This window comes from Rhizopus microsporus (assembly GCF_002708625.1).
Source record: "Rhizopus microsporus ATCC 52813 unplaced genomic scaffold scaffold_7, whole genome shotgun sequence".
In the NCBI taxonomy this organism is placed as follows: domain Eukaryota; kingdom Fungi; phylum Mucoromycota; class Mucoromycetes; order Mucorales; family Rhizopodaceae; genus Rhizopus; species Rhizopus microsporus.
In genome coordinates, this window is record NW_019671922.1 from 260,137 (window position 1) to 283,676 (window position 23,540).

The 23,540-nt window shown below is 37.1% G+C and overlaps 15 protein-coding genes and 1 non-coding gene across 16 annotated transcripts; 8 read left to right on the forward strand and 8 right to left on the reverse strand.

Annotated features, from left to right (window-relative positions):
- Positions 1-568: 568 nt before the first annotated feature.
- On the forward strand, positions 569-1,759 carry RHIMIDRAFT_226023 (DNA polymerase delta processivity factor). Its single transcript, XM_023607545.1, has 4 exons — positions 569-656; positions 715-1,042; positions 1,106-1,258; positions 1,315-1,759. The coding sequence occupies exons 2-4, from the start codon at positions 724-726 to the stop codon at positions 1,620-1,622; spliced, it is 780 nt and encodes a 259-aa protein (XP_023466643.1). The 5' UTR covers positions 569-656; positions 715-723; the 3' UTR covers positions 1,623-1,759.
- RHIMIDRAFT_312971 (uncharacterized protein) lies at positions 1,745-3,038 on the reverse strand. Its single transcript, XM_023614839.1, has 2 exons — positions 2,851-3,038; positions 1,745-2,797 (listed from the first exon to the last, which is right to left on the reverse strand). Exons 1-2 carry the CDS (start codon positions 2,963-2,965, stop codon positions 1,806-1,808), a joined length of 1,107 nt encoding a protein of 368 aa, XP_023466644.1. The 5' UTR covers positions 2,966-3,038; the 3' UTR covers positions 1,745-1,805.
- Positions 3,039-3,914: 876 nt separating this feature from the next.
- Positions 3,915-5,195, reverse strand: RHIMIDRAFT_251038 (uncharacterized protein; the record flags this gene model as incomplete). Its single annotated transcript, XM_023610786.1, has 1 exon — positions 3,915-5,195. One exon carries the CDS (start codon positions 5,193-5,195, stop codon positions 3,915-3,917), a length of 1,281 nt encoding a protein of 426 aa, XP_023467005.1.
- Positions 5,196-7,234: 2,039 nt separating this feature from the next.
- Positions 7,235-7,305, reverse strand: RHIMIDRAFT_t26. The gene has a single exon. It is a non-coding gene; the product is annotated as a tRNA-Gly (tRNA).
- Positions 7,306-7,846: 541 nt separating this feature from the next.
- RHIMIDRAFT_226026 (histone-fold-containing protein) lies at positions 7,847-8,326 on the reverse strand (the record flags this gene model as incomplete). The annotated part of the gene is made up of 1 exon (XM_023607546.1): positions 7,847-8,326. Exon 1 carries the CDS (start codon positions 8,204-8,206, stop codon positions 7,847-7,849), a length of 360 nt encoding a protein of 119 aa, XP_023466645.1. The 5' UTR covers positions 8,207-8,326.
- Positions 8,327-8,362: 36 nt separating this feature from the next.
- Positions 8,363-9,069, forward strand: RHIMIDRAFT_312974 (histone-fold-containing protein; the record flags this gene model as incomplete). The annotated part of the gene is made up of 1 exon (XM_023614840.1): positions 8,363-9,069. Exon 1 carries the CDS (start codon positions 8,674-8,676, stop codon positions 9,067-9,069), a length of 396 nt encoding a protein of 131 aa, XP_023466646.1. The 5' UTR covers positions 8,363-8,673.
- On the reverse strand, positions 9,070-9,879 carry RHIMIDRAFT_280914 (uncharacterized protein). The gene has a single exon (XM_023612955.1). The coding sequence runs from the start codon at positions 9,679-9,681 to the stop codon at positions 9,184-9,186; it is 498 nt and encodes a 165-aa protein (XP_023466647.1). The 5' UTR covers positions 9,682-9,879; the 3' UTR covers positions 9,070-9,183.
- RHIMIDRAFT_280915 (histone-fold-containing protein) lies at positions 9,858-10,319 on the reverse strand (the record flags this gene model as incomplete). The annotated part of the gene is made up of 1 exon (XM_023612956.1): positions 9,858-10,319. A coding segment is annotated over one exon (313 nt), but the record flags the coding sequence as incomplete, so codon positions are not given.
- A 569-nt stretch (positions 10,320-10,888) lies between these two features.
- Positions 10,889-11,299, forward strand: RHIMIDRAFT_201606 (histone H3; the record flags this gene model as incomplete). The annotated part of the gene is made up of 1 exon (XM_023606557.1): positions 10,889-11,299. The coding sequence occupies one exon, from the start codon at positions 10,889-10,891 to the stop codon at positions 11,297-11,299; it is 411 nt and encodes a 136-aa protein (XP_023466649.1).
- Positions 11,300-11,454: 155 nt separating this feature from the next.
- Positions 11,455-12,920, reverse strand: RHIMIDRAFT_201869 (Phosphodiest-domain-containing protein; the record flags this gene model as incomplete). The annotated part of the gene is made up of 5 exons (XM_023606575.1): positions 11,455-11,988; positions 12,036-12,131; positions 12,187-12,594; positions 12,647-12,690; positions 12,743-12,920. 5 exons carry the CDS (start codon positions 12,918-12,920, stop codon positions 11,455-11,457), a joined length of 1,260 nt encoding a protein of 419 aa, XP_023466650.1.
- Positions 12,921-13,284: 364 nt separating this feature from the next.
- On the forward strand, positions 13,285-13,903 carry RHIMIDRAFT_236975 (uncharacterized protein; the record flags this gene model as incomplete). Its single annotated transcript, XM_023608665.1, has 4 exons — positions 13,285-13,335; positions 13,382-13,559; positions 13,613-13,677; positions 13,730-13,903. The coding sequence occupies 4 exons, from the start codon at positions 13,285-13,287 to the stop codon at positions 13,901-13,903; spliced, it is 468 nt and encodes a 155-aa protein (XP_023466651.1).
- A 112-nt stretch (positions 13,904-14,015) lies between these two features.
- RHIMIDRAFT_126653 (DnaJ-domain-containing protein) lies at positions 14,016-15,726 on the forward strand. The gene is made up of 5 exons (XM_023605481.1): positions 14,016-14,260; positions 14,317-14,462; positions 14,524-14,629; positions 14,678-15,273; positions 15,329-15,726. Exons 1-5 carry the CDS (start codon positions 14,038-14,040, stop codon positions 15,551-15,553), a joined length of 1,296 nt encoding a protein of 431 aa, XP_023466652.1. The 5' UTR covers positions 14,016-14,037; the 3' UTR covers positions 15,554-15,726.
- Positions 15,725-17,212, forward strand: RHIMIDRAFT_126650 (uncharacterized protein). Its single transcript, XM_023605480.1, has 2 exons — positions 15,725-16,651; positions 16,716-17,212. The coding sequence occupies exons 1-2, from the start codon at positions 16,198-16,200 to the stop codon at positions 17,105-17,107; spliced, it is 846 nt and encodes a 281-aa protein (XP_023466653.1). The 5' UTR covers positions 15,725-16,197; the 3' UTR covers positions 17,108-17,212.
- A 201-nt stretch (positions 17,213-17,413) lies between these two features.
- Positions 17,414-19,733, forward strand: RHIMIDRAFT_280917 (uncharacterized protein). The gene is made up of 3 exons (XM_023612957.1): positions 17,414-18,160; positions 18,215-18,644; positions 18,701-19,733. The coding sequence occupies exons 1-3, from the start codon at positions 17,458-17,460 to the stop codon at positions 19,548-19,550; spliced, it is 1,983 nt and encodes a 660-aa protein (XP_023466654.1). The 5' UTR covers positions 17,414-17,457; the 3' UTR covers positions 19,551-19,733.
- Positions 19,734-19,775: 42 nt separating this feature from the next.
- RHIMIDRAFT_236978 (thiolase) lies at positions 19,776-21,251 on the forward strand (the record flags this gene model as incomplete). The annotated part of the gene is made up of 4 exons (XM_023608666.1): positions 19,776-19,854; positions 19,899-20,207; positions 20,262-20,939; positions 21,001-21,251. 4 exons carry the CDS (start codon positions 19,776-19,778, stop codon positions 21,249-21,251), a joined length of 1,317 nt encoding a protein of 438 aa, XP_023466655.1.
- A 309-nt stretch (positions 21,252-21,560) lies between these two features.
- RHIMIDRAFT_287486 (glyceraldehyde-3-phosphate dehydrogenase 3) lies at positions 21,561-22,679 on the reverse strand (the record flags this gene model as incomplete). The annotated part of the gene is made up of 3 exons (XM_023613479.1): positions 21,561-22,279; positions 22,333-22,604; positions 22,654-22,679. 3 exons carry the CDS (start codon positions 22,677-22,679, stop codon positions 21,561-21,563), a joined length of 1,017 nt encoding a protein of 338 aa, XP_023466656.1.
- Between the last annotated feature and the right edge of the window lie 861 nt (positions 22,680-23,540).

Here is a 23,540-nt window from a genome sequence, read left to right on the forward strand (position 1 = left end):
AAAAAAAAAAAAAAGAATGACCTTCCTTATAGGTGTCAATTCCCGTATGACACTTGGCGGTCATGCTAAAAAACAAGTTTCTTATTCTCAATGCTTTTATAGAACAATCTAAAAAGATCTAAAGCGTCAAACTGTAAAAAGTTTTCCCTCTCCATTCAAACTGTGAGAAACGACAATGTATGAATCATTTATCATTGGTTTGGTCTCAACAAGCATAATATTAGACAAACTCTTATGCATAGAGAGCATTTGTGTAGTTTGCATAATAGATTTTTCCCAAAATGACCATCATTTTCTATACTTTTTATTACAATCCTATAACCAAGAATAATAACAATACGTAATCATGTTTGACATTAAATAGGCCATCTATTCAACGCTCTCTCAAGCTATGAGGCCACATCGTAAATGCATGTAATACTTGCAATGCGCTTGTCAACTCCTAGAACTGATTTTCATTTAGGAGTACATTACCAAGTGCAGCCCAGGCACTTGACGCGTCTCTCTTTTTTTCTGAACAAAATTATACGCGTTACTGCACATACGCGTGTCACGACTGTTTCGATACCCGACATCCACGTCAAAAAAAAATTTGTAGACGTGTTTTTACACTCACTCTTTTTTTCTTTTTATCTCCATTTTTCATTTAAAAAAGGGTAAAACAAAAGAATATTGCTTTTACATCAAGTTTACTAAATTATCTTCCTCATTTAGCCATAAACCATGCTTGAAGCACGTCTCCAACAAGCCAAACTTCTCAAATCTCTTCTTGAAGCCGTCAAGGAACTTGTCACAGAATGCAATTTGGAATGTAATGATTCCGGTATTGCTCTTCAAGCTATGGATAACTCCCATGTTGCCTTGGTGGCCATGATGCTCCGTTCTGATGGTTTTGATCCTTACCGTTGTGATCGTAACTTGCCTTTGGGTATCAACTTGACTAACTTGGGTAAGATTTTAAAGTGTGCTCGTAACGATGATATCGTGACACTCAAGGCCGATGATGATGGTGATGCTTTAAGTTTGGTATTTGAAAGCAAAGGTAAAGAAAAGAAAAAGAAAAAGAAAAAGAAAAAGGAGTGCTCACAATGTTATAAATCAATAGACAGTGATAAAGTGAGTGCATATGATCTCAAGTTGATGGACATTGACAGTGAACATTTGGGTATTCCTGAAACTTCATACGAAGCTGTTGTTCGTATGCCCTCTGCTAGATTTCAAGAAATCGTTCGTGATTTATCTACCCTTAGCGATTCCGGTAAGAACATGAAAAAAAAAAAAGTTGCCCTTTTTGCTCACATTACATCAACACAGTCACAATTGAATGCACAAAGGATGGTATCAAATTCTCTGCTGACGGTGAGATCGGTAAAGGTTCCATTACAGTCAAGGCCAACAGTTCGGTAGACAATGAAGATGAATCAACTGTCATTGAACTTCAACAGAGTGTCTCCATGGCCTTTGCCGTCAAATATCTTGTAAACTTTACAAAAGCCACTCCTCTTGCCACTCGTGTCAGCTTAAATCTATCAGCAGATGTTCCACTTTTACTTGATTATAATCTTGACAATATTGGTTATGTTAGATATTACTTGGCTCCCAAGATTGGTGATGAAGAATAAAGAAAATATTTAAAAAAGAGAAAAGAGAAAAAAAAAAAGACATGACGCGCAATAAAGTATTCCCCCCCCCCTTCTTCTTCCATCCACTTTTTTATAAGATACATTAAAATGAACTATTTATATATATATATATATATGTATGTATGTATAAAAATACAATAGAAAACTTAAATATACAGGATGTCAACTTTGATAAGAAGGTAATCTGACAGGTTCATACAAAGGCAAGGCCTCCTCATACTGTAACGATCTGAGAAACCGAGGTGAATTACTCGGACTCTCAACATAACACACCTGCAAGTCCTGAGACGCACGTATGCCATAACCCAATGTACCGATCTTTAAGGGCAACTCTACACCTGCCGTCGAACTGTGAAATGGACCAAGACGGCTTTTTACTTTGACGCTAAGCGTGTACGATATCTTGATGATCCTTGAATAATTGATAGTTGGTGTCAAATGGATAGGCAGAGCAAGCTGGACACAATACTCTGATCCTATGCAGGCTGCGGTAACTTGACACGTTTGATAGAGGTGTGATGCTACAATGCGCTTAGTCGACAAAGCTTGGCGATGCACAAGCCCCACAGTTTCACAAAGCTCGACCAGTATAGAGCTTACAGCAGCCGGCTGATCACGTTTTGCCTTGTTTGACTGAAGAAAAAAGGGGCTACAAGCAGGGGAAGAATAACAGGTGATAGTGATCGGGATAGTGTCACCAGGCACGTATTCGAGCGAATGTAGCTTGACCATAACAGAGAGCTTTGTGTTGTTTTTGGTCGTGATGACTGGCTTCTTCAGTAAACTGGTTTCAATGAACGGCATATAGTTTATCTCCTTCTGCGCCATCACGGTTGGCAGAGTGAATGTAGATCTGATCAGCTTGGCTGTTAGAATGAACTTGCATTGGTAGAGTTTATGTTCAAGCGAAGGTGGAAATTGGGTCATTGGCATCTGAATCGTAAAAGGGAATTGATATTCTGACTCTGTCAAGAGACAATCATCTCTTGTACGTTGCCACAGACTCTGCTGCATTCCAAAAAATGTGTTTTTCAACAAGGGCACGATAAAGTAAGAGCCATTGTGAATAGCCGTGGCGTTCTCTGCTCCTCTAAACGTAAGAATGATTTTATCTGCAGCTACTGGTACTTCCTTCAGTCTGAGATGGACAATGCCTGTTTGACTCGATTTTTAATAGCAAATCCTCTTTTTACTAGTGATGAATTACCTTGGAATACGGAACCAGGGCCATACACTGGTTCGTTTTGAACTGTAAAACCAAATTCTGGAAGTAATTCTATGTGAATGTCAATAAGTGGATCAACAGGCCAATCCTCAATCATGCAAAAAAAAAAGACGAAAAAAAAAAAGAGAGAAAGAGAAAGTACAAGTGTATATCTGCAAACAACATCAGGGTTATTCTAAAACAAGCATATTATGTACATCTTGCAACAAATGATTCTATTGAAACGATCTCCCCCTTCCTCTTCTTCTTTTGCTCAGCCAATAAACAACTTTACAATGATGCATCTTTCGATTTTTGTAAACCTGTATTTGTGAGACATTATATTCTCTTTTTCTTAATTAAATATTTGGATTAAAAAAAGGTCTAAAGTGCATTGCGTCTAAAGTGTGTAAATCTCCATGTTGATCAATCGATATTTGTTTAATTCTTCATTGCCCTTGGTTTTATTGAGAAAAGAACTCATTTTTGTCTGATCAATATCTTGGTAGGTCAAAGGTATGCAACAAAATATGTTTCAGCAGAATATCTTGTTTTATAGATATAAAAGGATACTTCAAAGTATGAAGAAATTTAGCTGAGCATACCTAAAAGGATTCAATGATTATCATAATTTTTGAATTATGTTTCCAAGAGATGATATGAGCTGGATGCTTCAGCAAACACCATACACACAGACCCATATATATGTACATTGATAATATTAGCTCGAACGTTTGATTATTTAACCGCAAGAAAAGCTTAAAATAAGCAAAAAAGATCCAAATTTTACCATGTACAAGAAAACAAAAGCAATGGTCCATAAATAACCATTACTGTTGTATCGAGATGCATGCACAGAATTCTAAGAACTTACGTAATCAGCTACTATAAATACATACACCTTTTTAAGAAATTATACGCATAGAGTATAAGGTACACTCTAATAACCTTGGTTTTCAACCTTTTCTTTGTAAATACATGTTCTTGTTTATTTTGGTGCAAGAGAAAATATACATGACTTTTTTTAAAAAAAAAAACATAATACAATACTATAACAATCATCATGCCTATGTAGAACTATTACTCCGTGACAGGTTATGATAAGATGGTAATCGACTTGGGTCATATAAGGGCAACGCATCTTCGTATTCGACCGTTTGTAAGAATTTAGGGTGTGGTATGGGATTATCCGTCCTTTTGTACTTGGAATATACATCCAACTCGTCACCCGTGCGAATTCCTCTTCCCATGGTTCCAATAATGATAGGTTGCTCAAAGATGTGCAAGTCATTTGTCCACGGAAGAAGCAAGTTCTTAATGTTCAAGAGCTTTTTATTGTTTTTCTTGGTGGTAACTATAGTTTTGTGAACAGAAATAACCAGTTTGTACGACAGGGACATGATTTCACTGAATTCCATGGAAGGAGGCAGTGACTCGTCTAGCTCAAGTTGTACCTGATGGATCTGGCCTGTGTCATCTTGTGTATTGTCCACGCGCTGTCTATTGTTCTTCAGAATGTGTGTTCTTGTAGCAACAAGTTTGTTCAGTATAGGCTTATTATCCGAATTAAACTTTGAAATTTGAAAAACACTCATCGTAACGCTCAGATCGTTAAGCGTCAAGGAGCGATTCTTGTTCTTATTTCTGTGTATATCCGTTACACGGATTGTTGCCTGAATCATGTCACCTGCAACGTATTCGACTGCATGCAGCTTCACCGTGGCAGAAATATTCAACCGCAAGTCTTGCAGGATCATCCGCCTTTTCACGTCTGTTAGTGTTAATGGTGACTTTAGTAGCTTGGTCTCAATTAAAGGAATGTAATTGACACATGTATGTGCCATGACGGGCACTTCCTTATAGGCTAAAGACGGATCCAAATAGGCTGTTAATTTATAATTGCATCGGTAGTACTGGTGCTCGACAGACGGAGGGAACTGAACCATTGGCATCTGAATGGTGAATAAAAATTTGTAGGTAGCCATTGGCTGAAGTTCATTGTCTGGACCTTTTTCCCACAGGTTAGTAGCGACACCAAACAATTTGGACGTATGTGATCGCTGGACACCAGGACCAAGGTCATGGTTTAGCATCGCTTCCGTAGCTTGGAACAATAGTCGAAGTGTAGTCGCTTTCCTTGAGTGTGCATTGGTTCGTAGAATGACGTGACCTTTGATATTATTATTAAAAAGTGAGTCGCTTGTTTTGATTATCAACACTACATACATGCCTTGAAATAAAGTGCCAGGACCATAGACTTGGACATTCCCCCTTTCCCAACCAAAGCCTTCTGATAATTCAATACGTATGGATGAGGCAATAGGGTCAGGATGCTTGTTTTTTAGCATAAGATTAGTAAGGAAAAGGAATGATCGGGATAGTTGTGTGAAAAGAAAAAGAAAGAAATGGTTAAAAAAGAATGCTACGCCATCTTGGCAAATTTTGTAACAGTAAACGTAATGAACATATACGCTAATAAAAGTGCAGTGTGACAAATTCCCCTCTTCTTCAATGTTTATCTATCAAGAGCTAAAATCTTTTAATATTTCGTGGAAATTATGGATGTGGCAAGTTTTTTTTTTTTATATCGGCTTATTAGGGGCCTTCAGTTACAGTTATCTAAGCCAATAAAGAAAAGAATGAGATAAAATTAGAGGTAATAATAACTGTCATGTATCAATTCGTTATCTCCTGCTCAGTTATCATTGGCCATTACTGCTATCGCCTCTTTAATTTGTATTGCCTAATCCATCTTGACAATGCACTTGTACAGACGACTGCTTTCAAAAGTAGGCAAACATAACTTATGAAAGATTAGAAATAGAGAGGATTACTGTAATAGTAATAACTGAAAAGAAGCTGGTTGGTTTAATGCTGCAGTTACATTTTTCTTTGTTACCAACTACAGAACAAAATCACCCTTATGACATATATAATGATAACTGTGAACAATCTTGTAAAGTATAAAAAGAATAACACAACTGCTCTTTTGAATTACAAGTTCAGATGTTCTAAAGAACATATCTTGTGTGCACATAATCCAATCTGGTAATATTTTTCAAAAAAGGGAAAGCAATACCTTTGGCCTGACTCTCACAAAACAGAATCATTAGAACTTTGGAAAGAAGCGTTTATCCGTGGCGAAAAGGTAAAAATGGTTTATAAATTGTTGTAAATATAGATACGATGGGAAGGGTAAACTATAGCGAGAAAGGTTAGAGTGGCATTAAAGGATGATGGTGTACGAAGAAGCTTTAGATCTAAAAAATAATTGCTCTTCTGATTTAAATCACACGATGATTCTGAAGATTGAAATAATATTCGATATACAATTTATGAATCTATCGTTGAAGATGATTTAAACAGGTTACATGCTATGAGTTTTGCTCATTAGATAACTTGGTTTTTTATATTGCACAACATGGCATTGTTTATTCATGTAATATCACGTATAAATAGAAAGAATAAAAAATAATAATAATAAAAGGCACAATTAATCAATATTAATTTAACACTGTCAAGTTTTATAGTCTGTGATGCTTGTCCATGATAGATAGACTTGTTACAAAAAGAAAAAAAAAAAATAACCAAATCACAAGCATTCACAGAAAACATTTGCATTCTTTAAAGCATACTAAAACAATACAACTATCATTTAAAGAAGCTTATGTTATTGCAAATATATTCTTCCTACATGCTTTATAGTTCAAAACGCCTACAAATGTAGCGACTTATTTTATGCTACAATCATAAATTATAAATAAAGCTATGGTTTTGACAATAACAATTGTGTACTAATCAATTCAAAAAAGATTATAAAGTCTATTTGACGTGATTTACTTTTGTTAGTGGTTAAGTAAGTTATGTATTCTTTTGAAAAATACATTCATTGTAAATTTGATTTACATATAGTTTAGTTTATAAGGTCAAGTAGGTAATGTACAAGTTGGATTAAAAAAATACCGCTATTTAATTGGTTTGTATATGTTTTTTGATAGATCAAGTGAAGTATTGCTTTATTTCAATTAATTCAAAACTATTTATGTAAATAATAACAAATGATTTGCAATAGACAAAAAAAAGGCATACTCCATGCTTATGTTTACAAGCTTTTTAATAAATTTTATTTGAAATAAAGTTAATGACTCAATTGAAATAAACAACAATGAAAAAAAAAAAAAATTAGTCAATCATTGGATTGATGCAAGTATCTGATTAAAAAAAAAAGTAATTAAAGGTTCAATTCAAAAGCTCAGTAAAAAATCATCAAATTGAAGTCAAATGAGTTAGATTTTAGGCCAAAACGATTGAGTTTTGCGAGTAAAACGTTGCGGCTTGTTTAAATAACAAAACAATAGAATAGATCAAGAAAAAAAACAAAAAGAAGTGCGCGAACCGGGAATCGAACCCGGGCCCTTCGCGTGGCAGGCGAAGATTATACCACTTAACCATCCGCGCTTTCACGAAAACTGTGATTGTAAATTTTTACAAGAAGTATCTTTTACGGGCCGGAAATTGCCGGAATCCGAACATCACGTGGTTTTTACGCTTGTTTTTGTGTGTTTTTTGGCTTACATTTCTGAATGTAATGTAGATGTCTTTTCATAATTGTTGGTCTGTTTACATTACATTGTATTCATTTTTATTATTTTGCTCCCGAAATTAACGTGGATCTAGAAAAATAAAGATTAATTTTAAAATGAAAACTAATGAAATGTTGAGAATGTGTATATATTTTCACTCTAGTAAAACATGATCAAGGAGCAGTGACAACGTTCTGAAATAATGAATAAAATAACATAATGAAAAATATATATACACACAATGATTTTGTTATCAATTTTTATATACATTTTTAATGGACTTTATTATTATTAAAAAGGGATATCAAAATAAATATTTTGAATATAGAAGTTTTTCTGTACAATATAAAAAAGCATTGACATGGAATTGAAATAATATATGCGCAAAGAGAGATAGTTTGATTGATTTAAATAACTTATTTGGAACTGGTGTACTTGGTGACAGCCTTGGTACCTTCAGAGACAGCGTGCTTGGCGAGTTCACCAGGAAGAATGAGACGAACAGCAGTTTGAATTTCACGAGAAGAGATGGTGGAACGCTTGTTGTAAGCAGCCAATTTGGAGGCTTCAGTGGCAATACGTTCAAAGATATCATTGACAAAAGAGTTCAAGATGGACATGGCCTTGTTGGAGATACCAGTATCAGGGTGAACTTGCTTCAAGACCTTGTAGATATAAGAAGAGTAAGTCTCACGACGAGCGAGTCTCTTCTTCTTGTCACCAGTCTTGGCCTTGGGGGCAGCGGCGGGAGCAGAGGTAGATTCTTTAGGAGCCATGATGATATATGTGATAAATGATAAAAAGGAAAGAAAAAAAAAGACCACTTGTTTATATACTGTTTATTCAAGCGTATTTGTGTGACTGTGATACCAAGTTAAATTGTCCTTTTTTTTCTCGAAAAAAAAAAAAAACAATAAACAAAAAAAAATAATCTGCAACTCTACTACAAATTTCCAAAAAAGGATATCCTGGGTTAAAAAACAAATAAACAATAAAAGTAAAAAAATACAAGTAAAACGCGCGATTAAACACGTTTTATCGCGTGGATAGAGCAAAACAAATCAATCCACAGAATAAAATTTTTTGGTGTTTGTTGAAGAACCTTTTTGTTTTTTTTCTCCAGACAGACAAGGTGTGGATGGTAGTGCTGAGCTTGAAATTGTTTTTCATATAAATAACCATTCTTGTTTTTTGATTTTTTTTTTTCCTACTTTCAAAAAACAAAGAATAACATATAATAACAATGTCTGGTGGTAAATCTGGTGGTAAATCTGCAGCTGGCTCCAAGTCTCAAACCCGTTCTTCCAAGGCCGGTCTTCAATTCCCTGTCGGTCGTATTCACCGTCTCCTTCGTCGTGGTAACTATGCTCAACGTGTTGGTGCTGGTGCTCCCGTCTACCTTGCTGCCGTTCTTGAATACCTCGCTGCTGAAATTCTTGAATTAGCTGGTAACGCTGCTCGTGATAACAAGAAGTCTCGTATCATCCCTCGTCACCTTCAGTTAGCCATCCGTAATGATGAAGAATTGAACAAGCTTCTTGGTCATGTTACCATTGCTCAAGGTGGTGTTCTTCCTAATATCCATGCTTCCTTATTGCCTACCAAGTCAAAGAAGGCTGGTGCTTCTCAAGAACTCTAAATTAATTCATATTCATACACATACTATTCTATATATTTTTTTGTACATACACTATTTCCATTGCAAATGAAAATATATTCCTTGCTTTATTATTGAAATAAAAAATAATACACTTCAATCTTCTTCATCTTTAGTCAATTCAATAATCTTGTTCTTTTTTAAATTAAATCGAACTCCCTTTTTCTTTTGTTGAACATGTTCAATTACGTCAGTCTCTTTCTTAGGTCCATTCATCATTCTTTTCCTTAATAACGATCTCGCTTCTCTCGCCTCTCTTTCTTCCCTCACTTTCCATGTCTTTATTTGATATGCTCTCTTTGCCTGTCTTTCTCTTTTTTCAGCCAACGTCACCGGTTTTATCATTTCTTCATCTTCATCTATTTTATGCTGTCTTTCTCTTTTCTGTTCTTGATGTGTCTTTTTATGTCGTAGTGGTATCGATATGCTATTTTTTATTTGAATAGGTGCTGCAGAAGGTGTACGTGCTGAAGTTGAAGGACGTGGTGCTTTACGAATAGGACTGTGAACAGGTGTTGATATTGAAGTTTCTATTTGGTTTAATGTAGTTCTAATGATGGGAGTTGAAATAGATGGTTTTAATTCTTCACCCATTGTGATCAGTTTCAAGTCGTTCTTTAATTGCAAATGAGGTTGAGTTGTAAAAGATAAGGGAAAATTAAGTCCCTTTGCAGTTACAGTTAAATAACCAAATGAAAAAGGAAATAATTGAATCGTCTTGTTTAATTGTTGTCTAAAAAATACTTTTCTTGTCGTTTCACTCATAAAGAAAAAAAAAAAAGGAAAAGAAAAAAGAAACACATGTTGGATGAACTTTTATATATAAAAATATTTATTGTGTAGAAAGAATTATATTTACAAGAGAAAGAAATAAAAAAAGAGAAAAGGTATGAAGAATATATGAAATGTACTATATAATTTAACCACCGAAACCATAGAGGGTACGGCCTTGTCTCTTGAGAGCATAGACAACATCCAAAGAGGTGACAGTCTTTCTCTTGGCATGTTCAGTATAAGTAACAGCATCACGAATAACGTTTTCGAGGAAAGTCTTCAAGACATTACGAGTTTCTTCATAGATGAGACCAGAGATACGCTTGACACCACCACGACGGGCAAGACGACGAATAGCAGGCTTGGTAATACCTTGAATGTTATCACGAAGAATCTTACGATGACGCTTGGCACCACCCTTTCCGAGACCTTTACCACCTTTTCCACGACCAGTCATTGTTATATTAAATTTGAATAAAGAAAATCACAAAAAATGAAAAGAGTGACCCTCTATTTATATATTTGGTCCAGACTTTGAATTGCCGCTATTCTTTTTTAACTTGCAAAAAAAAATTACATTTTTTTTTTTGATCTCTCTTTGCGCGCGCAGCAAAAAAAAAAATTTAAAAAAATGAAAAACTACATGTAGCTTAATTAAAAAACAAGCAGCGTAAAATAATCAATGTTGCATTCTTGATAAAATATGATTTGTTCATGTCGATCCCTGCAATCGTAAACAATGAGTGTATTTTTTTCTATTTTTTTACATTTTCAATTTAAAAAAACTACATTTTTCCCAATCTCTCTGTTTTTTTAACTTTTTTTAAAAAAATAGTTTTTTTTTTTTACAAGTTTCGTGCTCCCCTTCTTTTTTTTTTTAAAAAAAAAACCTTTAAAAAAATTAATACCCAATTGTAGTCCCAAAAAGGCAAGATTCACATTCGTGTGACCACTTTTGACAAACATATAAATACTCTATCCTTTTTTTATTTATTTTTTTCTCTTTTAAAAAAAAAAATTATACAAAATGGCTCGTACTAAGCAAACTGCTCGTAAATCCACTGGTGGTAAGGCCCCTCGTAAGCAATTGGCTACCAAGGCTGCCCGTAAATCTGCTCCCTCTACTGGTGGTGTCAAGAAGCCTCATCGTTACAGACCCGGTACTGTCGCTCTTCGTGAAATCCGTCGTTATCAAAAGTCCACTGAGCTCTTGATCCGTAAGCTCCCTTTCCAACGTCTTGTTCGTGAAATTGCTCAAGACTTCAAGACTGACTTGCGTTTCCAATCTTCTGCCATTGGTGCCCTTCAAGAAGCCTCTGAAGCTTACTTGGTCTCTCTCTTTGAAGATACTAACTTGGCTGCTATCCACGCCAAGCGTGTTACTATTCAACCCAAGGATATTCAACTCGCTCGTCGTCTCCGTGGTGAACGTTCTTAATAATCTACATCTCGCGTACATATACTTTATACATATTTATATATGCATAGTCGCATCGAAAGAAAAAAAAGTGATTTTTATATATTCCCCCCTTTTTGTACAGCAACTCTCTTTTTTAAATAATAATAAACCATTTCCTTTGAATCATCTAAATTTTATTTTAAAGCGCCATTTAGAGTAGCATTGTTAGGGGCCGGAACAAGGTCAAGCAAAGTTGTAAGGAAGGCATACACTTCAGTATTAAAGAACGGACTTAACCGTGTTCCTTTACCGTAATGCTCTGAGATCTTTGGACCAGTCGCAGCAAATATCGCTCTCATCTCTGGGGCCAAGTTGTCGTATCCGTGGATGCCTTTTGGCGCTCTTTCTGTGCTGCGAATGATGGCGTAGCCAACATCGGGTATCATCACAATAGGCGCTATTCGTTCTGTGGCGTTATAATGAAACCGAGAAGGCATCTCCTCTCTGCGATAAAATGTAAAGTGGACATCATCATGAGTTTCTGTATATGTTTGAAGTTCGTGATAGATCTGATCAGTGATGTGTTCAGGAGCGTCGTCTCTGGGACGAAGACCGAGCAGTGGCCATGCTTCTCTTGGACGTAGATAAGATTGGGATTCATCCGATAAAATCTTGTCATAAAAGATATATCTTGATGGATCAGAAGGAGCCATGCCATGGTCACTTACCTACTTCAAGCGTTATTTTTTTTAAATAAGGCATTTATATATATTACCACCACAACATGAACATGCGAATCTAAATTTCTTTGCTTTAGCCCTTTCAGTAGATAGCCAATGGCATTGTCCATATCTGTTAGAACAGAGTTCAACTATAAAGTTTCCATTGGTTCATTCCTCTTTCTTTTCCTATTCTCTCTTTTTTACCTGTCCTCCATTAGGTCCACCACCATGGCCCTTTTGGTCAATTTGTGGGATATAGACTGATATGGACTGAGGGCGTTCATCCATGGGTAAATCTAACCAGTTCAACACCGTGTCCATTTTGTCTTGTGCTGTTATTTCTCTAACGTAAGACTGATAGTAATCTGGAGAAAGGGAGTCTATCTTGGCGTTGGAGCCTGGCCACATAATAACAGCAGACTTCTTGCCTTGTTTTTTACTCGTGATCCAGATAGGCTCACCTTTCCACCATTTAGGGTCGCTGCTGATAGACTCGTTCTTGTGAATAAAGTCTTGGCCCAAAGCAGGGTCATAGAATTCATTCGCGACAATGCCGTGTGCTTCTGGGTAAAGTCCGGTGACTAATGTCCAATGATTGGGAAAAGTAATGGACTGACATAGTGTTAATGGTTGATATAGGGAGATTATGAATATATGAGCTTACAGGAAAAGAAGGGTTCATATATTCAGCAAATATGCCTCTTTTGCCTATGATAGAATATATTTAGAATGTGTGTGTGGTATCGTATCTAGTATCTACCTATGCTCTCTATATTTGGTGTTACTTTTCTGTCTAGATAATCATTTCTAAACCCATCTAGTGATAGCAGTATGACAGTGGTATCAAAATAAGTAGTGCCATTGAAAAATAACTGGTGTCTATTCGGAATCTTTCTTTGGAACCTTGTGTTGATAACAAATCCCAAGAATATGAGCATACATAGCGCCAATGCGATATAAGGCTGTCAACGTCATTATTAAGAATATGTATATTATACGTTTCATACCTTGTTTTGAAGAAGAGCCCATTTTCGTTTATTCTGTTTTGCATTAGGATTCCACTTGGTAACTTCGCCCATTTCTATGACTTCGTAAACAGGTTTTTTGTCCTCTTTTACATCATAACCAACAAGATCTCTATCACTTTTTCTTGTCCGTAATAAAAGAGATGAATCATTGTAAAGATTAGGTGTACTCTGTCCTGACATTGGGCGCAAAAACAAACAAAGCCCCCCCCTTTTTTTTTTATCTCTTTCCAACGCTGAGTTTCTTTTTCTTTTCTTTTTTTCTTTATTTTGCATAATGTTGGTGAATACACAAAATGTCATTCATTTGCAAATTACAAACAATACTGTAAGAAATAACAACATATTTGAAATAGAGTCCTTAAAGTGAATAGGCGCTTCGAGTCATAATATATTTGCCTCAAGATAAAATTGATTGGTACAATGAAAACAACATACATCCTCAGCTTCTTGAAGCCCTTTATCCAGTCATTGTCGAAAACCTTGTCATAAGTCAAGGAAAATCAGCAAATAAAAGAAAGAAGGAAGAAGAGATTAACCGTGCGGTTGACTGTAAGAAGTGATTCATTAGGACACATCCATCCCCCTTATTCATTATATATCAGTAGAAGGATTTCGATTTTTATATCGATTTGTGCCACTCAAGATACAGAATAACATGGTCATTTCAGTACGTAAAAGAGTGTATACATTGTGCTGTTTTGCTTATTCTTTAAAATTAGGAAAGGGATTTTATATTCCAAGAGGATAATAACGATGATAAACCTGTGATAAAGACAACTTATAAATCCATGTCAGTTTATCCTGTTCAATTGCTCGTGTCTGTGGACGATGCATTGTTCATCAATAGTACAAATACCCTTGACTCCTATTTTACAAGCCTGGCAGATCAATAAATGCACTTATTATCCAAAGAACGCTTGATAATTTATATAGTGTCATCTATGAAAAGGGGGGAAAATATTTATAAAAAGTCGCAGCACTTCCCAAAATGGAAGAATGACCATTTCTTTCTTTTATTATTATTCTCATGGTTTATCCTTCAAGAAAGGTTGAGCCCTACATAAAGACTGTGTGTAAAGAATGTTCAGTTCAGCTCGAATTCTTACCAGAACCAGGAATAAAAAACCTAAAGGTCAAAGTGGAATGTTGGTCATGCCACAAGGTTTCCAATTACGACATTGACGCGTCAGGTACTAAAGTCAACAACAATAAAACAAATCAACGCTGGTCAACAAAGAAGAAAGGAACAGGTAATTTATTCAACAAAACAAGAAAAAGCAATATAAACCATTTTGTGTGTATGTAGACGAAAATCCGGCTTCCACAGAATATTATGACGTCCTTGAAGTATCACCGTCAGCAACGGATGCAGAAATAAAAAAGGCATACAGAAAAATGGCTATCAAATATCATCCTGATAAGAATCCAAATAATCCAAGTGCAGAAGATACAGTGTGTGTCATCATCATCAGAATATTACGAGTAACAAACTCATTCCTCTTTTTATATATAGTTTAAAAAGATATCAGAAGCTTATCAGGTTCTATCAGACCCCGTATTACGAAAGAGATACAATGAATACGGTGAAGAAAACGGTATCAAACCAGATGGAGGATTTGGTATAGTAATATCTTGTGTGTATCGCCACTTCTAACTTTATATATCAGCTGATCCTGAAGAATTCTTTAAGCAAGCATTTGGCGGAGAACGTTTTGTGGACCTGGTTGGAGAGATATCGATAGGAAGACAGATGAAGGAAGTCATGGAATTACATGATGATACTAAAAAGACACCTGAGCAAAAGGCAGAGATGGAAGAAAAGAAAAAGAAGCTAGAGGAGGCCAGAGCAGCAGAGCGAAAGGCCAGAGTGGACAAATTGGTGACGAGACTGATTAGTAAATTAAGTCTGTACACAGAACTGAACGATATCTCTGAGGAGGCCAGAAGTGCGGCTTTTTCAAATATTGTACAGATAGAGGCTGAGGGTTTAAAACATGAAGGTCATGGAGTCGAATTGCTACATACGATAGGTAATACTTATCTGACCAAGGCAACACAATACCTCAATAAAAGCGTGGCTTTTGGGCTCGGAGGCGTCTTTCACTCAATGAAAGAAAAAGGATATATCATCAGTGAGACCGTGGACACTCTGCGGACAGTCATCAACTTGCAATCGACGTTTGCTGAACTCCAAAAGGCCGAACAAAATGAAAGCTTGACAGAAGATGAAATACATAGATTGACAGCCGAGACAACAACAAAGGTATCTGTTTTTTAATATGACAAGAGATGTATATTTAACGTGTTTATGTCTTTAGGGTCTTGAGGCTCTATGGAAAGGCTCTAAATTGGAAATAGAGAGTGTCTTGCGTGAGGTTTGTGATAAAGTGCTGAGTGATCCAACAGTGTCCAAGGAGACCTTGAGGAACAGAGCACTTGGCCTGAGGATTATGGGATCTATTTACTCCAAGGTCAAGGCAGATGTTACCCCTGAGGATATCCCTATCCCTATCGATCCTTCTCCTGCAAAATCTCGACCCTGACAGCAGTGTGCATGGATGATCATATGATATATAGAATAAATCAGGATACTTAAAAAATCTGTTGAGGTCATGGTACGTGTGCGTGCGTGTGTGTGTGTGAAGGATAATGATAGTAGTGGTCATGAGCAATGTACGATAGGCTAATGATGTCAGCGCATGACCCAAGTCTCCTTGTTCTCCTTTTGCTTTATAACAGAGCTAATCTTTTATACAAAAATGGATATTCATGATGGCCTCCAAAGATGTATAGAGAGAATGTGGATGCATGTTGCTGAAAATGATGATCGATTCATACAAAGTATATTCGAGCTCATAAAGCACTCAAGAGCTCGTGAACGCATCCAGAGTAACCTTTACTCTCCTTTTGGTTCTGTTATTTTCTACTGGATTGAACAATTTTCCTCAGATACCACACACTTGCTTGAGAAGTTAATATTGAACATGACTATTCTGTTTATTTATTATCAAAAAAAAAGAGTACACCCTTTTACACAAAAAACTAAACAAATACTGAAACGTTAAAAACGTCCGAGGGGAGAAAACGGGATGAACGAGTTTGGAAAGTGTGACTATTTTTAATGTACGCCACACACGCACACACAGTTTAACTTTTTTTTTCTTTTTTTTTATTTGTTCTGAAAACAATGGCAGTTGACAAAAAGAGCATCAAACATACAGAGAATACAGTGACACGATTAGAAGATTTTCAAGGTTTCAAGATCCTTCCTATTGTGATGAATGACGCCAAGGTGCGTCACTATTTGTACATTAGAAAACATGAAAGCAAATCAGCTCAAGACAAAACGAGCGATCGCACTCTATTCTTACTCAACTTACCAGCTGACACAACAGATAGACACATTAGAAAATTGTTTAAAGGACATAATATCACAGAGATCACATACCATGACTTTAAGGGACACGAAGGACAGATAGAACAAGACAGTAACCGAAAACTAAGACCATTGTTCGCAAGTGGATCTTCAGCGCATGTTGTCTTTGAAAAGAGTCAAGATATAAGCGAAGTGCTGAATATGCAGCGTGTTGAAAAGAAGTGGGCTAAAGAGAATGAGAGTGAGCAACCATTAGGTTTTGAACGTAAGTGAACAACAATAATAATAAAGAGTATTATGAAATGATGCTAAAATAGAATGATGTGTAGGATATATTTTGAAATATGAATTATCAAGGCCAGATGCAAAGAAACTGCAGGAAGAAGTAGATACATTTATGATAAAGTTCAAGGAAGATGAATATAGAAAGGAACGAGAGACATTAGAAAGAATGAACAAGATGGACGAGGACGGATTCACGGTGGTTGTTCGACATAAAAAGACCAAGACGACAGATGGTATGATCAGTGTTGGCGCAGTCTCGACAGATATGGCAGAAGAGATCAAAAATAAGCCAAAGAAGAAGGAATTGGTTGACTTTTATAGATTCCAAATGAGAGACAGAAAGATGAGCCAGTTGACGGAGTTGAGAAAGAAGTTTGAACAAGATAAAGCCAAGATTGAAAAGTTGAAGCAGAGTAGAAAGTTTAAACCTTATTAGAACCATCGGATCCTCATTTCAATGTGTTACATCCATAATTGACAACGTAGGGGATCTCCTTTTAAAGTAAATAACAAAAAGGAGAATAAATCTATTTTTTTTCTCTTCCCTTTTCTCTTTTTTTCTTTCTTGTGCTTTTTTTTATATATAAAAAGGAGGGGGGATGCTCCGACAATTAAATACACTATCTAAATTAACCACATCCTCCATAAAATATGCAGCTAATAATACAGCAGCTTATATTGGATTAACAAGTTCAAGAGAGGATTCGATATCACCTTCAGCACAATTAACTGCTTATTGGATAAGTGAGACCCAAAGAGGATTGGTAAGCTTTTTATGTTTATAGAATGATAATAACATGTAATGAAAAGGATGCCTTTTTTGATGATGAATTTGAATTGGCACAAACGATCTTTATGCAACATCACCAGGAATCACCATTTCATGCTGTTGGATTTGCTTTAATTGCCTATGTAGAAGCCATGCTCGGGTTTGAATCAGAAAAGATAAAGATTGCACTTGAACGGATAACGGCAGCAGAACTGTTATCGAAACAATTTATCAAAAAAGTGCGGAGACGAAATAGTTGGCATAAATTTAAATTAGAAGACGACATAATAGAGGTTGTCTCTTTTGATAGTAGTAGTAACAGTACCGGTGATCATAGTAACGGTAGTCATCATAGCTCGCCAACAGTAGTCAAACCAGAGATACAGTATGAATTACTAGCGACCAACTGTATGCTTATGTCATCAACAATACAATTCTTGAGAAATAGCTGGTTAGAATACATGAAGGCAGCCTATAAGCTAAGGAAAGCTTATAAACTGTATGAACAAATGTTTGAAGCCTTGACAGGCCAAAAGGCATCTGAATATGCATCATACATACGCAAATACAAATATACCGATAATAGAAAAAAAAAGAGACCTATATCAGCCATTGATTGTATCGATGAGGATTTTGTCATTATTGAGAATGCAATAGAAAGTGGCATCTTTTTTGGTATCGGCCTATTTAGTCTCGTATTTTCACTATTGCCACCCAAAAGTAAGCATCTATATTGTATATATATATATATATCTTCTAACTCTTGTATCATAGTCAACAAACTACTTAATACCTTGGGCTTTCAATCATCTCGTCCATTTGCTCTTCATCTACTTCAAAAATCATTTAAAAACTTTGGCCTTTACTCTTCTCTTTCTGCGCTCTCTTTACTTGCTTATTATACCAACCTATCCTTGTTTATACACCCTCAACTGTTACCCAACTCACTCAGCTTAGAAAACGCTAGAGAAATACTCGACCAGATGAAGCATTCATTTCCAGCCGGTAAAATATGGAAACTGCTTGAAGGCAAATTATGTAAAATGGAAGGAAAGACGAGACGAGGGGTAGAGATCCTAAGGGACGCCAGGCGTAGAGAGAGTGTGCGCACCGACCTATCGACAGGTCGACCTGTCCAATCTCAAAAGAAAAATGTTTGTGAGTTAGCTCAACTACAAGCGTTGGCTGTGTATGAAATGGGATGGTAAGCTTTTGCAAAATTAAGGGAGGCTCTCCTTTAACTTTTATTATTATTATTAGGGGGCAAATCTTTTTAGGTGATTATTTTCAAGCATCCGAGACATTTTTCCGTTTGGAAAGTATGAATAACTGGTCGAGGGCCTTTTATCACTACATTGCGACCTGTTGTATGTTTGCTGATGAGGAGTACGAAAAATCTGCTCTTGAATTTATGCAGATACCGACGATTCTGAGACGAAAGAGACAGCTGGGCGGAAAGTTACTTCCTAATGAAATCTTTGCTGAACGAAAGATCAAGCAGTGGAAATCTAGGTGTGTCAAGGGGAAACATGATGTCAATCTGGATGATATCGTCCTTGATGGTTCCAGCCTGAAGCGAGCCGTGATCGTGAATCCACTGTGGGAGCTCGTCTACCTCTGGAACGGGTTCTCGCAGCTGACACCCAATATGCTTTGTGCCATGAGGGGTGCGATAGAGAACACACTAGAGACTCTGACAAAAGAAGAGATCGGACCGGACTGTTGTCAGCTTTACTTGCTGCTGGGTGTGAACGTGCGAGAGTTGGGCCATCATGATCTTGCCGAGACTTATTTACGACAAGCGATACGATCAGAGGATGGAACCAGTGAAGATAAATGGGTTCTACCTCATGTTTATTACGAAATGGCTGCTTTGAAATGCTTTAAACTATTAGAAACAAAAGAAAAGAAGGCGAAAAAGAGATTGTTGAAGGAAGCTCAGAATTGGATTCAAAAGTGTGAAAAGCAATTAGCTCATCGATACAATGTAGACAGCAGTAGTTTGAATGATTCGATCACATCGGATAATACGGGTGATACAGATTGGGATAGTCGACTACACGTTAGATGTCAACTGCTAATTGAAAAATTGGATGATTTCAGGTCATGAACCTTTGTAAATAAACCTTTTATTTTTACAAATAGAACTAAAAACCTTGTACACATCGTCGGTAGAATAAATTACCCCCTTCCCCCCTTTTTGTTATGCAGAAAAAGAAAAAAAAAGGTTGGTTTATGGGTTCCACAGAAAGAGAGCATTTAAAGTTTATTTCGCTCTCACTCCTTTTTGCGGGTTTTTTTCTTTACATAATTTTTTTTTCAAAAAAAAAAAAAGATGGTTGCAAATAAGGTCTATGTTATTGGTGTTGGTATGTCCAAATTCATTAAGCCTCGTGGTGAAGTAGACTATCCAGGTAAAAATATCAAGTTGAATGATCAATTGCTTACATCTGTGTAGAGTTTGGCCTTGAGGCAGCTGTAAAAGCATTGAATGACGCTGGTATTTCTTACGATCAAGTACAATATGCAACTGTAGGTTATGTCTATGGTGACAGTACTGCTGGTCAGCGTGTTCTTTATCAACTTGGCATGACTCAGATTCCCATCATTAATGTCAATAACAACTGCTCCACGGGCTCTACTGCACTTTATCAAGCACGTAACGCCGTAGCTTCAGGTTCAGTTGACTGTGCGATGGCTTTGGGTTTTGAAAGAATGATGAGAGGATCTCTTACGTCTACGTTTTCAGATCGTACAAATCCAATGGGTAAATATGAAGAGAGACAAAAGAAGTAATAGATAATCTTATTTTGAATAATAGATCATGTAACGATAGTCATGGCTAATGAGCGTGGATTCGATCAAAAGGCTCCTATGGCTGCTCAGATTTTCGGTAACGCAGGTTTGGGTTATATGGAAAAATATGGTGCTACAGAAAAGCACTTGGCCAAGATTGCAGAAAAGAATCACAGACATAGCGCATTGAACCCGTATTCCCAATTCAGAGATATTTATACCCTTGAACAGATCGAAAAGTCACCCAGGGTCTTTGGTCCTCTCACCAAACTTCAGTGCTGCCCTACCTCAGATGGTGCTGGATGCTCTATCCTTGCCAGCGAGGACTTTGTCCGTCAGCACAACCTATGGGACCAAGCCGTCGAGATTGTAGCCCAAGTCATGGCAACAGATTCCCCTCGTTTGCTCACGGATGATGCGATGGAATGGGCTGGCTGTGACATGACACGTCGTGCAGCTGCTGAAGCTTACAAGAAGGCCGGTATTACTCCTAACGACGTGCAGGTCATCGAGCTGCATGACTGTTTTTCCGCTAATGAGCTTTTGACATACGATGCTCTCGGACTGGTGCCTGAGGGTAAGGCGCACGAATTGATCGATTCTGGAAATAATACGTATGGCGGAAAATACGTCATTAATCCTTCTGGCGGTTTGATCTCAAAGGGTCATCCACTTGGTGCAACGGGCCTTGCTCAGTGCACAGGTAATAATATATATTTCTCACATGCAAAAAGAGCAAAAATTCACACATATTTTGCATATAGAACTCGTTTGGCAATTACGTAACTGGACTGGTGAACGACAGGTTCCCAATGTAAAGTATGCTCTTCAGCATAACATTGGTCTTGGTGGTGCTGTTGTAGTCACGATTTATAAAAAGGCCAATGCAAACCAATCCAAGCCTCGTCTTGGTTATAATCCTGCCATTGAAGCTAGACCTGTCACCAAGGAGGAGTATGACAAGGCTGCTTCTCAAAAGAAGAACAGAAGCACCTTCTTTGAGTCTAAGCTTTAAAATAATAATAAAACATGCGCACTCTTCCAGAAGCACGCCTGTGCATGCGCGCCTATTTTCAAACGTTCCCGTATTCACATGAATTTACAAACAACCATAACCGGAATATACTCATGGAGAAAGTCGGATTGTTCTAGTCTAATATTTTCTCACGTTGCCAAAAGTCCTTTAAACGCGTTAAATGCGGGAAGAGTTCAGTTCCCGACAGACACTTCATGTGAAAGTATGTATGTTTACTTTATTATAAACAAAAAAGATAGACTTTTTTAATGTGAGGGGGAATGAATGCATGCTATGAAATGATATTTTTTAAGCCAAGACACCATCGACCTTAGCAGCGTGGATGAGAAGATCGACAACTCTGTTGGAGTAACCCATTTCGTTATCATACCAAGAGACAAGCTTGACAAAGTTGGGGTTGAGGGCAATACCGGCAGCGGCATCAAAGACGGAAGAGGCAGTAGAACCAACAAAGTCAGTAGAGACAACAGCATCATCGGTGTATTCGAGGATACCCTTCAATTCGTTTTCGGAGGCCTTCTTGATGGCTTCCTTGATTTCTTCATAAGAGGCGCCCTTTTCCAAACGGACGGTCAAGTCAACGACGGAGACATCGGGAGTAGGAACACGGAAAGCCATACCGGTCAACTTACCGTTGAGTTCAGGGATAACCTTACCGACAGCCTTGGCAGCACCAGTGGAGGAAGGAATGATGTTGGCGCCAGCACCACGACCACCTCTCCAGTCCTTGTTAGAGGGACCATCGACGGTCTTTTGTGTGGCAGTAGTAGCGTGAACGGTGGTCATCAAACCTTCAACAATACCGAACTTGTCGTGGATGACCTTGGCAAGAGGAGCCAAACAGTTGGTGGTGCAAGAAGCGTTGGAGATGACTTGGTATTCAGACTTGTAAGCATCGAGGTTGACACCACAGACGAACATGGGGGCATCAGCAGAAGGAGCAGAGATGACGACCTTCTTGGCACCACCCTTCAAGTGAGCAGCAGCCTTTTCGGTGGTAGTGAAGACTAGAGATGATACATCAATATCCCATCTTTCTTTTGTTATCTGAAATACTTACCACCAGTGGATTCAACAACAAAGTCAGCACCAGCTTGACCCCAAGGAATTTGAGCGGGATCGCGTTCGGCAGAGACAGCGATTTCCTTGCCGTTGACGATGAGCTTACCATTCTTGTGTTCAACGGTACCCTTGAAGCGACCGTGAACGGAGTCATACTTGAACATGTAGACCATGTAGTCGAGAGGAATGAAAGGGTCGTTGATAGCAACAACTTGAACATTATCGCGTTCCAAGGAAGCACGAAGAACAATACGACCGATACGACCGAAACTATTGAAAGCATAAGCAAGATATTACTTGGAGCAATTGACTTACTTACCCGTTAATACCAACTTTAAGAACCATGATTAATTATTTGAATGATGAAAAGAAGAAAAAAAAATCGCGTCAATTTAAAAAAGGGCATATTTATACTTTTTTTTTGCTATCAGATGAGAGATCAAACCATATAAGCGAATAAAAAATTTTAATTCAGTGACACAGAGTACCTTACCCAGCTCCCTTCACTTACAACTTGCTTCTGGAAAAATGCAACCTATGATGTAGGAAATGGTGTAAGGAGTGCTATTTATCGTATTGAATATGAGAATCATTCAGTATGAATATAGTTTTATATTTTAAAGAGATAATCAAATGACGACATGCTCTATTTCATCTTTATTCATATCACTTGTCATTGTTTCTATTTCTTGTTTGTTAAGCACTTAATGGATACAGTCATCCTGATGTTACATTCAGGTGACTTGGGTCTCTCTCTATCACTGTCCATTATTGTGTTGGTGCGTGTAGATATTCTGATAACGCTGCGGCTGATAAGATCGATAACCTCTCAACTAAAAAAAAATAAAATATTCTCATGATAATTTAACCAAGTGCATTCCTCAACCGTTCATTAGATACATTCAAGTTTCATTTGAGAGTAGATAAACGAGATATCAAAAGTGGCGTGTAACTGATGGTAGATTACATAAATTTTGTATATTAAAGATCAGTGCGTGATAAAGTGGAGAAAGGGGACGTATCAAAATTAACAGTGACTTAATTATTAATCTTTCAAAGAAAAGAAAAGTTGATCGATTTGGTAATCGTGACATCTCTTTCTGAATTAATTCATCAATGCCCAACCTATTTACAACAAAGAAACAATGAGAGAGAATTTGCAAGTATGTCATCGAGATCTTATCATTTGGCTCAGCATAAAAGCAC

What these genes read in the sequence shown, in the direction of transcription:
- RHIMIDRAFT_226023 (XM_023607545.1), top strand. Translation starts at nt 724, where the DNA reads ATGCTTGAAGCACGTCTCCAACAAGCCAAACTTCTCAAATCTCTTCTT. An exon ending in TTTGGTATTTGAAAGCAAAG is followed by an intron (nt 1,043 to 1,105) that starts GTAAAGAAAAGA and finishes ATAAATCAATAG; the next exon opens with ACAGTGATAAAGTGAGTGCA. An exon ending in ATCTACCCTTAGCGATTCCG is followed by an intron (nt 1,259 to 1,314) that starts GTAAGAACATGA and finishes ACATCAACACAG; the next exon opens with TCACAATTGAATGCACAAAG.
- RHIMIDRAFT_312971 (XM_023614839.1), bottom strand. Translation starts at nt 2,965, where the DNA reads ATGATTGAGGATTGGCCTGTTGATCCACTTATTGACATTCACATAGAA. An exon ending in CCCTGGTTCCGTATTCCAAG is followed by an intron (nt 2,798 to 2,850) that starts GTAATTCATCAC and finishes CGAGTCAAACAG; the next exon opens with GCATTGTCCATCTCAGACTG.
- RHIMIDRAFT_280914 (XM_023612955.1), bottom strand. Translation starts at nt 9,681, where the DNA reads ATGGGTGAAGAATTAAAACCATCTATTTCAACTCCCATCATTAGAACT.
- RHIMIDRAFT_126653 (XM_023605481.1), top strand. Translation starts at nt 14,038, where the DNA reads ATGGTTTATCCTTCAAGAAAGGTTGAGCCCTACATAAAGACTGTGTGT. An exon ending in AACAAAGAAGAAAGGAACAG is followed by an intron (nt 14,261 to 14,316) that starts GTAATTTATTCA and finishes GTGTGTATGTAG; the next exon opens with ACGAAAATCCGGCTTCCACA. An exon ending in CAGCCGAGACAACAACAAAG is followed by an intron (nt 15,274 to 15,328) that starts GTATCTGTTTTT and finishes TTATGTCTTTAG; the next exon opens with GGTCTTGAGGCTCTATGGAA.
- RHIMIDRAFT_126650 (XM_023605480.1), top strand. Translation starts at nt 16,198, where the DNA reads ATGGCAGTTGACAAAAAGAGCATCAAACATACAGAGAATACAGTGACA. An exon ending in GCAACCATTAGGTTTTGAAC is followed by an intron (nt 16,652 to 16,715) that starts GTAAGTGAACAA and finishes AATGATGTGTAG; the next exon opens with GATATATTTTGAAATATGAA.
- RHIMIDRAFT_280917 (XM_023612957.1), top strand. Translation starts at nt 17,458, where the DNA reads ATGATAATAACATGTAATGAAAAGGATGCCTTTTTTGATGATGAATTT. An exon ending in TTCACTATTGCCACCCAAAA is followed by an intron (nt 18,161 to 18,214) that starts GTAAGCATCTAT and finishes CTTGTATCATAG; the next exon opens with TCAACAAACTACTTAATACC. An exon ending in GCTGTGTATGAAATGGGATG is followed by an intron (nt 18,645 to 18,700) that starts GTAAGCTTTTGC and finishes TATTATTATTAG; the next exon opens with GGGGCAAATCTTTTTAGGTG.